This window comes from Peromyscus eremicus, chromosome X (assembly GCF_949786415.1).
Source record: "Peromyscus eremicus chromosome X, PerEre_H2_v1, whole genome shotgun sequence".
Lineage (NCBI taxonomy): Eukaryota > Metazoa > Chordata > Mammalia > Rodentia > Cricetidae > Peromyscus > Peromyscus eremicus.
Genome location: NC_081439.1, coordinates 51,123,464 through 51,138,858, shown reverse-complemented (window position 1 = coordinate 51,138,858; position 15,395 = coordinate 51,123,464). Strand labels below are relative to the sequence as shown.

At 39.1% G+C, this 15,395-nt stretch overlaps 1 protein-coding gene across 1 annotated transcript in view; it reads left to right on the top strand.

The window, feature by feature from the left end:
• Vsig4 (V-set and immunoglobulin domain containing 4) overlaps nucleotides 1-8,418 on the top strand; it is a 39,123-nt gene extending 30,705 nt beyond the window's left edge. Inside the window, exons 7-9 of the mRNA XM_059251107.1 lie at nucleotides 4,933-5,034; nucleotides 7,359-7,380; nucleotides 7,691-8,418. Coding sequence (XP_059107090.1) covers nucleotides 4,933-5,034; nucleotides 7,359-7,380; nucleotides 7,691-7,925 — 359 coding nt within the window. The 3' untranslated portion in view covers nucleotides 7,926-8,418. The remainder of the gene's footprint in view (nucleotides 1-4,932; nucleotides 5,035-7,358; nucleotides 7,381-7,690) is intronic.
• Nucleotides 8,419-15,395: the final 6,977 nt, after the last annotated feature.

The window sequence follows — 15,395 nt, the reverse complement described above, 5'->3', positions numbered from 1 at the left end:
CTGATTTTGCTGCCCACAGCACCATTCCCTGTCAGGCTCTTCCCACTCCCTTTTTACAGTGGCCGTTCAGGGCCACTTGACCTCTCAGAACCTTCATGGATGAACTTCCTTGCCACACTTTGGCTGACCTTAGTGGCTATTTGAAACCACGGGGGAAGAATTCAGGACCCACTAACTTTTGCATCCTTCATTCCTCCAAAGTCAGTTCCATGTGGACAGCAGCACCTGCCAAGTATGATTATCAACTTAACCTGATTATCTCTATAGACACAAAGAAGGCATTTTATAAAGTTCAACACAGCTTCTTAATAAAAGTTCAGAAGAAAGTAGGAATATAAGGGACATATCTCAACACAATTAAATGCTACGTATGAAAAGTCTGAAGCCAACACTATACTAAGTTGAAAAACTTAGCCATTCTAAAATATGAAATGAGGTAAAGGTGTGTGTCACCTTCAGTTTTATTAAATACAGTGTTCATAATAAAGTTTCAGGATACATAATGACCATATAAAATCAATATTTTCACATATACAACAATGAACTTGCTGAACACAAAATGAGAAAAAACATCCCATTCACACTTCTGGGCATATACTAAGACTTTATATCCTACCATGGACATATTTGCACATCCATGTTTACTGTTGTTTTGTTCACAACAAGAAATAAGATCAGCCTAAGTAGCCACCACAGATGAATGGACAAGGAAAACACGTTATATATGGCAAAATAATTTTATTCAATCATAAAGAAAAACATCAAATGTCAAGATTATGTATGGAACTGGAAAATATGTTAACTGGGGTAACCTAGGTTCAATAACATAAATGGTAAATGTTTTTTCTTATATGTCAATTCGAGCTCCTAGTTTTCATGCATGTGTATTTTTGTAAGAATGAGTGAGGTATAAGCCATGAAACTAAAAAGAAGCTGATGAGAAGGAAAACGCAGTAGTGTGTGTGTGTGTGTGTGTGTGTGTGTGTGTGTGTGTGTGTGTGTGTGTTTGGTATAACATACATGTGTGTGCACATGCTTGCCTGTGTCTGCTCATGTGGAGACCAGAGCTCTTCTTTAGATGCTTCTTCTATTGTTCTCTACCTTATTTTTTTTATAATTTATTTATTTGTATTTTATGTATCTAGATGTTTTGCTCACATGTATGTCTGTGTGAGGGTGTCAGATCCTCTGGAACAGGAGGTACAGACAGTTGTCAGCTGCCATGTGGGTGCTGGGAATTGAACCCAAGTCCTCTGGAAGAGCAGCCAGTGCTCTTAACTGCTGAGCCATCTCTCCAGCTCACCCCCTTATTTATTTTGAGACAGAGTCTCTCACTGGCCTAGAGCTCACTATCTTGGCTAGACTAACTTGCCAACTAGAACAGAGAATTCACTTGTCTCTGTCCCTGAACACTGTGGTTACAGATTCTCATGACTATGTCTGATTTTTATGTGGGTAATGGGATGTGAACTCTGGTTTTGCTTACACACAAAATATGTTAACCACTGACTCATCTGCCTAACCATCCCTCCAAAACAAACAAACAAACAAACAAACAAACAAACAAACAAACAGAACTAGTTTTAAGGAAGGAGGTGAGGAGGGAAGTACAACACATGTGACATGAAATGGTAACCACTGGGACAGGCTACAAGTGGCAAGAAGGCAGGTGGAGAGAAAAATCAATCAAAACAAAGTACGATGAATATGTTATTCTGAATGCTGATTGTCATAAATGAAAGTAAATAAAAGAAAGGCATTGAATATCACTCAGATGTGTCATTGAAGTTATGAGGAAACTAAAGTCCAGCAACAGTTAATGATTGGACTAGCTTCACCATATCAACTTTTCTGTGACTGATATAAAAATGTGCCTCAAATTTTCTATATTAAAATGACATAAATATGTTACCTCATACTTATGTTTATCAAAAGTCTGGCATAATTATTAGTGTACTAAAATCAGGTGCCAGTAGTGTTACAGTCCTTCTGGAAGCTTTGTAAGAGAATCCATTCCCTGATACTTTCCTCTCTGTAGAAGCTACTACATTCCTTAGCTCATGACTTCTTTCATCTATTCCATCTATAAATTGGTAATGTAATACGTTCAGATCTCGCTCTGATTCTTACCTTCTCTCATATCTCCTACCTTCACCATTAAATCAGTACTTTGGATTATATTGAGCCCATCAGTAACATTAATGATAATTTCCCTATTTTAGCCGTAGATAACTATCAGCCTTAATTATGCCTTTACCATTTATTCTTCTTTGGATTACATATAATTCTAGAAATCTGAATGCAAACATCTTTGGAGGAAGGCCCATTATCTAGCCAATATGGCCACACAAAAAGTAAATAAGACTTCAGACTGGAATCTTTGTACAGTATATTCCTTCAACTGTATTAGTGCCTGTATTAGTTACTTACCTCATTTCTGCAATGAAACACCTGACAAAGGCAACTTAAGAAAGGAAAGCTTTATTCAGGCTCACAGCTCAAGGGGATGGTCTAGCATGGCAAGGAAGTCATGACTGATAATCACACCAGATCTACAACCAGAAAGCAGAGAATGCTCTTGTTTATTCTGTCCATGATGCCAACCCATAGAAGAATGATGCCCACAGTTAAGGCAATGCCGAGAGGCTTGTCTCCTAGAAGCATCTAGATCTTTTCAGGTTGACAGTATTAACTCTCAAAGTTCCCTAGATGTCTGAGTGGAAATAGTTTTTTGAGAAAAGAAGAAGCAGGGAACTTGAGCAAAGAGTACTATAGTGAAGAGAGTCTTTATGGCTTAACATAACTTGCCAGAATCTCATGAATATAGCATTTCTGAAAAGCTGATGAGTCACAACACCACTTTCTTTTTCTTAAGGCAAAATGAAAGCCTCCTGTCTTGGCCCCATGGAAAGAATGGAAATCTGGCTGTGGCCAAAAAAGCAATCAACCAGTGGGACTTAGAGAATTGGTTTTGACATTGTATCTCTGACATTTATCAAGACTTTCTGAAGAATGTGGGATTTTGTTTGTCTCTCTGGCTAGCTCAGAATGGCAAGATGCTCTAGGCTGATACTTAGAGTTTCTGATTTGATCTTTTTTCCCAAGGCTGATTTTTGTTTATTTGTCTGCTTTTTAAAAATTTAGCAAACTTTTTACTGAAGCATAGTACATGAATAATGTATAGGTAAATTAATATTTAAAAATCTAAAAAAGGGCATGCTTCACAACCACATTACCTGTTGTCTAACCCCCACCAAATGATTTATTTTCCTAATCACTATTGACATGTATTATTTTAAGCTATTTTGTACTCTTATAAAGGAATAAAATAATGTATTTTTGTAGCTGGTTTCTTTTACTCAGTATTTTTATCAGAGTCAGTGGTGGTTTCATATGAATATATACATGTATGCTATATACAAATATATTTCCATTGCTAGATAATTGGTTAGTATGTATATATATATATATATATATATATATATGTGTGTGTGTGTGTGTGTGTGTGTGTGTTTAACAACGAATTTATTTATTTTATTCTTGAATGTTAACTAAAAAACTTCCAATTTGGATCATTACTAATAATTCTTGGATAAGCAATATTGCATTATTGACAAATGTAGCACTGGCCATCCAGGAGCCAAGTATGTATAACAGGCCGACCCCAGACTCACAAAGATCTGTCTGCCTCTGCCTCCCAAATGCCAGGATTAAAGTACACACCACCATTCCCACCCAATCTTGTCTTTTTAAAAGAATGTTATATAAACATTCAATACTTTCATTATAACTTCTTGATTCTGAATAATTTTATACATGTATAAAATGAAATACGATCATACCCATCTCTCATTTCTCTCTTCCAGCTCCACCATATACTCTGCAAAATGACCCCTGCTAACTTCATGTCTTCACTTTAGATAACCCACTAAATCTGATCAGTACCACCTAGATATGCATGAGTTTGGGTCCATCCACTGGAGTATGGGAAAGCCCTCGGTGGGAACATACTGAAAAAAGAATGAGTCTCCTCCTCCAGAAGCTATCTTCAGTAAGGAGTAGGGCCTGAAGAACATGTGTACTATCTATGCAGGACTTTTGGCTTGATCTTACATCAGTCTTAGCAGAAAACCCTAGCTACCATACTACTATAAATTCATGAATGCAATAGCCCTGTCATGCTCAGAAAACAACATTTCCCAGCACTTTTCCTCATTGTCTGGCTCTTAATCTCTTTCATGATGTTCTTTGAGCACACCCCCATGTGTGTGGGTGGGTGGGTGTGATAAAAATGTGCCATTTAGAAGTGAGCACTTGGGCTGGAGAGATGGCTCAGTATTAAGCGCACTGGCTGCTCTTCCAGAGCACCCAGATTCAATTCCCAGCATCCACATGGCAGTTCACAACTGTCTGTTACACCAGTTCCAGGGGATATGACACCATCACACAGATATGCGTGCAGGCAAAACACCAATGTACATAAAATAAAACTAGAAATGAGCACTTAGTCTCTTCTCGGCACTTTCACCAGTTATGCATCTCTGCATGGATTGCTATCAAATGCAAAATAAGCTTCTTAGTCCAATACTGAGAGAAGCCTAAGTTTATGGGTGTAATGTTCAGGTAGCAAATGGAATATTTACAAAAATTAAAAAAGCAAGTTCTACTCTAGAGCCCATGGCACACCTCCCCCCACCCCGGACATGGACTTTTGACCAGGATTATAGTGCCAGGCATGATATTCCCTCCTGTGGAGCAGTCCTCAGTTCCGATCAGAAACCTCTTAGTTATCCTACACTAGTCTTGCTACTATCACACCATGGGCACATCTTGCCTGATATGTTTTGTTATGCACAAGGTCCAACAATGGGTAAGGCCTTTGACTGACCTCATCGTTAACCAAATACCACTTAGTCTTATTTTGTCTTTTAGGAAGGGGCCTGCCAATTGTCATCATCTTCATCATCTCACTTGGCTGCGTAGTGGTTATCACCATAGCTTATATCATGTTCTGCCGCAGGAAATTCCAACAAGGTGAGTGATAAGTAGGGACGGTTGGCTTCTGTTCATTCATTCTTTCTGATGGTATATTCATCTACATTCTATATGAGGCAGTATGCCTAACATTCCAACGATCTTGAATACTAGTTTTAGAGTAATGGCAGAAATAAAAAGAGACAGGTATTCACTGTCTTTGCAAATAATGATGTAAGACTCGTGACACAGAATATAAAAATCTAGGGTACCCAGCCAAGTACAACTATCTTTGTAATGAATCATCTTATAAACATAGAAGAGAAGCTGCCCTCAAGTTGCTTGCAATTTATGTGAGGATTTCAAAGTTGAAGCATAGAATTTACCAATAGCATACATTGCAGACAGATTAATGATTCAAAATGTAGAGAAGATGATATTGAACAAATAGTGTAGAAGAGAGTCAGAGCTGGAATAATAAACAAAGCCTTTCAAAAAGTGTAACTGGAACTAGGTCATACTGAATGAAGACAATATTTGAAGGGACAGTATTCCAGGAACGTGAAAACAAGTGAACAGAAGTATAAAGGCCTAAACTTCAAATGCATGTGGATCATCACAAAAGGAAATTCATTTAGTTAAGTGATAGTGAAATACAGGGGAGAGTGAAGGTTCCTTTCTAATCATAACAGGTTTTGAATTCCAGCCTAAAGAATTTCTTTACTAGTCCTTGCCATGGCCCTAAGATTAACCCAATTGTTTTGATCAGGGAAGTAGTATGATGAAGACAGCATTGTCAGAGCTATTTAATGAGTATGGAAAACCCAAAGTTGAGGGGCATTGAATTGTTTGTTTCTAAGAAAAAGTTATAATTCAGTACCCCTGCACTAGTCATTTTGCCTAGAATTATCTTGTCTACTTTTCTGTAGCATCTTCCACTCATAAACACCTTTTTTGGCTGTGGATCACTTTAATCAAATAGAAGTGAGCCTTGTCTATCTCCTTCCTCAGGGTCTCAAGTAGAACCTATGATGTTGGCCAGTTACCATGACTGTGATTCATCAGGATGATCTTGCGAGTAGAAATTCCTCAAATGGCTACAAATACTAGCTCCATTTGAAGGAAACCATTCACCATAGTCTTATTAAGGTTAAGAGAGTAACTACTGATTATTTGCCTCTTAAAATATCCCCAAATATTTCATAGTTCCTCGTAGCTCAAGGGAATAAGACCTTCTATGATGTGGGTGTAGCCCTATTTTCCTCCCATCCAGTAGTCACTTTTACTTATTCTTATTTCTAGTCACTGAATTCAAACAAGCAACTAAAGCTTACACAATGTGTCTTTGTGTTTTATTTTTTTACCCTTCTTAGTTTGCCTTCCCAGAATTCCTGCTTTCTGTTTCACTTTAAGAGAGACAGCTTCAGAGTAGTAATTCAATTTAGTCTGTAGCTACTGAGCATAGTTTGTATTCCAGATACTGAGTATATAAAGACAAAAAAAAAAAAAAAACCGGACTTGGAAGTACAGAAGCTTCCAGTCCAGTCCAGTCGGGGGAAATAAAGCATGGAAATGTGGGTCTCTACAAAACAAAACTCCCATAATTTACATTGTTATCTTTCTTATAATTTAGTACATGAATTTCCAGTTGCTACCCTGAACTAGCATAAGCACCTAGAGGGAAGAGGGCTGTATCAAGAAATATCCATCTTTGTGCCAATTTAATCCTCTGCAATAGAGAACAGTTCTCCTCCACAGACACTAGGAGGCAATGATTATCTAGTTGGGTCCCTTTTAGTTTTAGGGTTTTTAAGTAATTATATATTTCATTAATTAAATGAAATACCAACTTTTCCAATATATGATATAAATCACACACACACACACACACACACACACACACACACACACACACACACACACACACACAACTGAGCCCTTTCTTGAGTAATATCAGCATCAGCACACTTGAAAACGGACTGGGTTATGGTCTCTGACATGGAACCAAATTCAGTGCATTTTTCCTGGGCTGTAGCTGGGCAATCAAGTTCCCAACAGAATTTTCTGAGACTCTTTGATGAGAATCCTGGGTGAAGAACAGTCTGGCGTGTTCTCCCTTTAACCACACCGAGCAATATCTTCAGCCTGATGTTCTAAGTCAGAAATGGCAAAGGGGAAGGAGATCAAGCATGTGTACCTTCCATTTCTCTGACAAATCTATATCCCTGGATATCAACTCGTGACAATATCTCTCAATATTAGAAAGCTGGTACCTTGAATTCTCTTCTGTTTCCTTCCCCCGTTTTTGGACTGGTACTGAGGTTTCATTGGCCCTTGTCTATTCTACATATAAATTTCTAACCTGATTCTTCCTTGCTTTCTAGAGCACGTCTATGAAGTGACCAGGTAAGATACCCTCTCCTTTTCTAACTTATTAACCATTCCATGCCCTAAATTCTGTTGATCATTGGCAGAAAACCTGGAGACTAGTCCTAACAGAGTTCCTCAGGGTTTATCCCCTCAGATGAATGTTCTCATGTTGTATCCTGTATCCATGAATGCACAAGATGATTTAGGTATACCAACTTTCTGTCCTCACAATCCCTATCTGACATGATCCTAGGAGTCAGTGGATAAGAACTTGGGAGGCAGGATGCTAGAAAGCAGGATCTAAGCCCCAAATCTTTCTCTTGAGTAATTGGGTCTTGATCCATAGGGTGTGTGCCAGGGAGACAAGCAACTCTGAAGAAACCACAAGGGTGACTACCTTCTCAAGTGGACACTTCAGTCATGAAGCAGATTCTCATGCTCTGATCAATGACTATTCTGATGAGCCTTGCCTGGACCAAGAGTACCAAATAATCACCCAGATCAACAATGATTATTCATGCCTGTTTCACACAGCTCCCAGAAACTATGAAGTTCTTGCTACTGAAGACAACATCTGCTAAAATGGCCCTCTAAGTCAAGGTCTACTGACTTCCTCAGTTCTTGCCCTTAGCATAGCTTTCTTACTTGCTTCCTTTCTTCCTACACAACCTAAAGTATCAACTCTGCCAATGTCGGGGCCACTGGGAAGGAAATCTTGGTTTGGCTAAGAATTTACCATATGCACCTCAAGAAAGCTAGCTTCTGGATTTGGCCCTGGGCCCTTCTATGTTCTGCCTGGGGCCTCTACAACTCCTCTGCAAACACCAGAAAAATCCCCACAGCACTAGAGGTTCTTCTTTATGCCTCAAGGCATCACCAGAAAATCAGACGAGGTTCAGTCCTACCAACTCAGGCAACCATCTGTGTCCATGATTAAATCCCTTTCTCTAGAGCCAGAGGACTTTTGGTTAATATTGCCAAATCACAGGCCAAGGTACAGATCTGTTCCTACACTGAGAATCTAATGCCCTTGTATTCTTTTTGGTGTTAATAAATGTTTAATCATGACAGCAACTTCAGTTGTGTTTGTCTTCTCTCAAGACACAATAAAACCTACCTAAAATGAGACTAAATAAGATGGTAAGCACCCCTAGAAATATAGATCACACACCTTTCTGCTCTGTGTGTATGTGTGTTTTATAAGAAAGTGTATGTGTGTGTGTGTGTGTGTGTGTTTTACAAGAAATTTAAATGATTTAAATTTAAATTTAACCTGAGTTAACCAAGTTCTCTACTACTGAGCTATATTCTTGTACTCTTTACTTTTTATTTATATGAGCTCTCATTAACTTGCCCAGGGTTGCCTTTATTTTCCTCTCTAGGCTTTGAGCTTGCCAGCTGCCTTAGACTTCCACATAGCTGGGATTAGAGGGCTGCTGAACTATACCTTTGCCTTTTGTTGCTGTCAGTTGTTTCTTGATTACCTGGTCTTTCACCTCCGAACTCATTGCCACTTCCCTTCTCACACCATGGATAGTCCTATCGAAAGCAAATCAATCTTTTTTAAATAGTATTCTACATAACATCCATCCCCAACTCCATCTTTCTTTGAGCTCTGCTTGGTGACTCTTTTCAGGGCAACAGGAAGTTTGGCAAGAAGCCCCACTTCTTTCTCACAGAACTATGAATGTAGATATGAAGTAGTTCTCTTCTTTTCAAAGTATGTGTGTAGTACCAGTAAAATCTTTGAGTTAGTTACAATATTCATTGGTCATCTTTTCTAACTCCTGAACTCTTCTTACAATGTGGAAAGGGTTAAGAGTAACAGATTCTTTTTTCTTTTTAGGAAAGAGAAGGGAAGGGAGAGGAAGGGAGGGGGAAGAGAGGGGAGAGGAAGGTGGAGGGAAGGGGAGGCGAAGAGGAGGGAAGGGAAGGACTATATATTTATGTACCTTTGAATCAAACTCCCTTGTAAAGAAATTGTTTGGGGCCAAGTTTGCACTGTTTCCTTCCCACCATGTATTTCATGCCAAATCAACTTCCTTACTATTCGTGAGAATTACTATGTTGCCTATGTTTTCTGCATAAGCACAGGATCAGATCAGGTTTCAACAAGAGCTGCTCCCACTTTAAGATGATTACAAAAGTCAAAATAGTACACAAAAAGAACAAGTAAGAGTCCTCCCCATTTCACCCCCACTGATGCTACCAAGTCAATGATTAAAACCTCAGCATTTTCCTCTTTGCTGAATGCTAGCTATACATAATTGGTGAGAAGGACAACTTCTTCTTCTCCATTTCACTTACAAGCCTCCACAACAGGGGCCCCACCCAGTAGAAACCTCAGCTTCCTTCATGAAACAGCTCTGAGTCCAGACCCCCAAGCCTTTGAAAACACTCATTTATCTTATTCTGCTGAAAAACAAAAAACCACTGGGCTTGAGGAGAGAATTTTTATTGAAATTGCCCTAGTAAAATTAATCACAAATTCAGGGAAGCCCCTACACAGGAACCACCAGGGATGTCTCCTAGTCTTTCATCTGAAAAAACTTAAAGATTACTGATCTGAGCATTCACATATCACAAATTGGGAAATGAGGGCCAGAGAGAAACAATGACTTGTCCAGAGTGACATACATCAAGCCAAGGGCAGGACAGAGACTGAAATTGAGACCTATGGATTTTTACCAGTGTGCATACATTGCTGCAGACGTCTTCTGAAGATGCTCTTTGCCCCTAAACTAAGATGTTTTTCCATGTGGGATAAACCAGTGAGTCATTCCTATGTAGAATGGCAGCCTTTAGGCTCTTCTAAGCAAAAATGGGGTGACAAGACAGGTCTTGTCATTTAGGTGGCTGGCCGGTGAGTGGAAAGTTAGAGTGAAGGTAGGTATCTCCAGAACAGAGGGAAAGTATGGGATTTCTCTAGAGAAACTTGCCAATATATCATGAAATGTAAATATATATATATATATATATGTGTGTGTGTGTGTGTGTGTGTGTGTGTGTATATATATATATATATATATATATATATATATATATATATAATGAAATGTTAGACGCTGGAGATAGATATTAGAAATCCTTTTCTATAGTTCTGTATTAGAAGTTCACTCAGTGCAGCATTAGATTAGTAAAGGCTCAGAAAATTCTGTTAAAAAGTTCCATGTAAACAAATAATTCCAAAATTTATTTGCCCTCTGAGCCTATTTTTTTCCTTATGCTACTTCTCCAGCCCTAAGTCCTATTTCTCAGAAAAAAAAAATCCCATTTGGTTACTACTTGTATACACTATAGCATTCGAATACCCACAGCTTGATTTTTTTTTTCACAAAACCCTGGGTGATATTTGACCCACATACCCAAAGGCAATGGACAAGTAGGACATCAATTAATTGGTTAACTTTTATTAAATAAATTAAAATGTTGGACAATGGTAGGAAAGACAGCAATCAAGTAAATATAATACGCTCTAGACTCTTACAATGTAATGGGGAATTCAAGAATATACCCTGGAACAATTCACTGACAATTTAGGAGGATATGTTGGGTGGCAGGAAATGTAGAAGCACATACCTGTATCTAGTCAAGGAGTAAAGGAAAAGTCTAGGTGGACTTTCAAAACTGCCCAGAGAGATTGGTATTTGGCATGGTCTGAAAGTACGTGGAAGAATTGGGTGTGCAAAGAGAAACAGGAAGAGTGTTTTAAGAAGGAGAAAAGCAAAGAGAAAAAGATCAAATGTAGGTAAGGTCAAGATGTGCTCCAAGGGCAAGAAAGTGGATTTCTATGTCCTACTTTCTTATAAATGTCATGATACTTGTATGAAAATTCTGGTCTTCAGGCTGCAAGAAGAGCAATGTAAAAGAAGACATTAATAATAAATCAAATAGCATTTCTTCCTGGCATCACTTATGTATTTTCAATACCATTGTGCATTCCATGGCATTCCCACAAGGTAAATAGATAGATATATCCCAGATTGTTGGGCCCCAGAGCTGCATCATTCTTACCCCTATGGTCCCTGACAAAATGTTATAGTTCCCTCAAAAACCATAGAGTAACATGAGAGAGCTTGGTGTTTCATAAACATTCATATATAGCCAGCAGGCTGGCTATTCTTCTGTCCTGGGCCTGGAGCTGACAGGCATGAGCCACACTTGGGGTATTTGACAAACTGACACTCTACCACACAGAGTGTCCAACTCAGCTTGTCAAATACACGGAGCGTGACACTGCAGAAGGCCAGATCAGGAACTTCCACTGGGCATCCTGGAAGATGTGCACCTGGAAGGAGAAGGAATGTGGTCATTAAGTTATCCTCTGAGCCCCAGGCAAATGGTAAGTGAGCAAAATAGGCCGAAGGCTCCATCACAAAACTGGGATCCTGAGTGTTTGTCTGGAGACTCCAGTGGCCCAAGCCACGGTCAACTCTTCTATTCAGCTAAAACAGGATGGTTTGGTTGCCATCCTGCCTCCCTGATTTGAAAGGCCTCAAAGACAATATCCTTGTTCCTTCCTTCTATCGACTTCCTTCACGCTGTGTTTTCATTATCCCAGTTATGTACCTAGACTTTGACTTTTAAAAATGGGCTTGAATTCTAGCTCTGCCGTTAACTAGCTGGACAGCTTAGATAAATGATTTTATGTCCCTGACACCTAGTTTTTTTTTTTTAATTATAGCCACAAGAATGTGCATAAAGTCATTGTAACAATATGTATAAAGCATTTAAAGTCATTAACTTAGTACTTGTTATGTAGCAAATGCTCATAATTGTGGTTATAGCCAGTTATGATAGTACATGCCTGAATATCAGCATTCATAGACAGAGGTAGGAAAACTTCAGGTTTGAGGCCAACCTGGACTATGTAATATGACCCTATCTCAAACAAACAAACAAAAGGCCTAGGGATAAAACTCATTGGCAGAACATTTGACTAACATGTACAAAACTCTGTATTCGATCCCCTATACAGAAAGAAAGTGACTAAAATGTGTTTTTAAAATTAAAATAAATAAATGAAATAAATATTAACATGAACTAAATGATTGACAATTTGTTTAACAGAATTGAAACAGTAATTTCTTGTGACCTTAGCCAGCTTTCTCATAAATAGTAAAGAACAAATCCTATTAAAATTCCCTTCTAAGTCATCTGGTTTTACCAACTCAAGATTATCAATGAGAAAATGAAGTTTGGGGAAAGACTTGCTATAGGTCATACAGTAAGTTGTGTCCCTCAGCTTTCCTCACTGTCACGTTTTCCTGTCTTTTTCTTATAACCCCTGCAAAAGAGCAACAAAGAGCAAAGGAGGGCGGTGGATTTTGCAGGGCAGCCTTAGGCTCTTGGAACTCACAGCCACTAGGGCAGTAGGGAAGCTGCCAGGAGAGCCTCTCCTAGAACTTGTTGGAGATTGTCTTTTGCATCACATGAATCCTGTTGTTCACAATGCCAGCTTGCCAGTGTCGAAATTTGTCCTGTCCAGATCTAAATGTAGGTTTGAAAAAAAATAGATGGTCTGTATTAAGCACTGGCACAAAAAGTGGCAAACATCTCAAGATTACTAGGAAAGGAGAACTTGCCTGTATGGTATTTCAGTAAGAATATGCTGTTTTTTCTAGTCTTAGCTGAATGTAAGAGGTTAACAATCACTCCAATTTGATGACTTAAAAGCTAAAGATCAAACTGTCTTTTCTACTCCCTAACTTTTCTCACTGTCTCCCAATCCAGCCTACATCTCCCAGAAGTGTGGCTTTCTGGCAAAGCAGCTGTCATGCCACATGTGGTACAGAGGAAAGAATTAGATAAAATTAGATACTGATCCTAGCCAATCATAGCTGGGATAAGTCTTTCTTAGGCTTCAACTTGTCTTCTCTAGAGATGGAGACAGAAGTCTTACATGCCAAGGTGGTTGAAAATTGTCTAATGAGATTTCTATAGCTTCTTCTAAAGGTGCTTAAAGAGACCTTGCTTCGGACTCTGGAGCTAGTAAACTCTAAGGAGAGTTTGAGTTCACAAGGGCAGAGAAAAGAGTAATGGACTGGTGGTGGTGGTGTTATTTCCTGTCATCATCTCCACTGCCTGTCACCTGCTGTAAGAAGAGTTGGACACTCCAGAGGTATCCATAGCCTCCTGAATGCCCTATCTGACCCCATTCGCCCCAGGAAGCCTGAAAAAGAGGTATGAGAGAGGTTAAAGAGTCAGTACACTGAATTAAAAGATTATTATAAATACTGTTTCCCAGTATTGATAGAAGGAGTCAGTCATTAAGCTGGATGTAGGCCAGTTTCATTTTCACTCTTGATGTTCTAGTTCACACCTGTTCAAAGGAGTACATAGAAGAAAAGCAAGTTCATTTGAAAAAGGTTAGTCAGACCCATGGAATGAAGAGAGAGATGACTACATGGGGTGCTAATTGAAGAATTCTTAAAGTCTTCTGTTTGTCATTATCCGAAATAGCATCATTTATCCCCATGAGAGTGCAAAATCCTCCATTGGATAGCTCCAGAAGGCTGCTCTCAATGAGACCAAGAATAGATCAGTCTTCATGAAAGAAAATGGAGGGCATAAGCTTGTTAAAAGAGGTATGAGGTTTTACCAAAAGATCTAAGTGCGCAGAATAAGCCACACATCAGGAAATAGATTAGTTAAAAAAGAAGTACTCAGGACATGCCCGAATATCCAGATTTCTTCCAATATAAGGAGATCCACCTACCTCAGTTGCAGGGCACCTCTTACTTTTTGGTATCTCAGTCTCCTACAGCAGGGCAAAAGAGCACTGGCCTGTGGTTAGACTGAGCTGTGGTAAGTTCTGTGTAGCCTTGGGCAATTACCTTCTTCTTTCTTCTCTCTAGACCTCTGTTCCTCACTTACATATTTGTTCTCTTTCTACTCCAAACTTCCTTCTATGTGACTTTTAAATTCTCAAATTTGAGTAATGAAGTAGAAGACTAGAAAAGAAACTTTCATCCCTCAGTCCTACCATTCATATCAACACCAACTTTCCAGGATGTGTTCAGCACTGCTTAGAGGTACATGTTCGAGCTTCAGTCTCATTGCTGCTCCCAGCTGAGGGCTGATAACCTTCAAAATAAGAGATATGGAGACTAAGACATAGACAGCACTCCATCTTTGTCTTCCTCTTCTTTGAAAAAGAGACTCCAACACTGAGTGCTAGAATGCAGAAACGACTCACTGAAAGAAAAGTGATAGACAAAGGACAAAATAAAACATGATCTTCAGAACTCCTAACTTCCAGCTCTGAAGAACATTTAACTTCTACACCACTGTCTTCTAAACACCATCATTTGTTAGGAATTATCTTGTTCCTCTTCTCAGTAATCATAAGCTCTAGGATAGACAGCCAATAGAGAACTTCGCCTGTCTCATCTTTGACCTGCATCCCTAACTATGATCTGAGAATCAGTTAGGCATATCCAAATCACTGTTACTTGTTATAGGCACTGTCTCAGCATGGAAATCAAAGTGAAACAATGGATACTATACCTGTCATTGAAGTGATGCCTGAAGTGGTCATTGGCGTGGGATACAGGTGATGAACCGAACTATAGAGATCAGGGAAAGCTGCGCTTTATGTTGTGAGCAGGAAGGTCACATGTTCGGAAGGACTCTGTGTCATGAAGAGGAAACAGAAATGAGGAAGATAAAGTTGAGGCTAACCAACGGAAATCTGGGTACAAAATGACAAAAGAGAGCTGTTGTGAAAGGAGTTGCTAATGCAGCAATCGCCCTACTGCTCTGTCTCCACCCATTCTCAACCAACCTCGAAAGACACTCGCTGACTTCCCATGCTACCGAGTGGGAAAGCAGGAAGTTAACAAGCTGCCTTTGCGCTCTGCCCATGCGGCTTCCTTAGAGCAACTGAAGGAATCCTCAAATATCAGAGCTATGATATTATTTAATGGAAATCTATTGTCAAAACTTAAAATTTGAACCAAATTTGTGTCAAATCTGAAATATGACACCACACCACTTCCATTGAAATAATGTCAATCTTATTCTGTGAGAAGACCTTCTAGCCCCGGAAT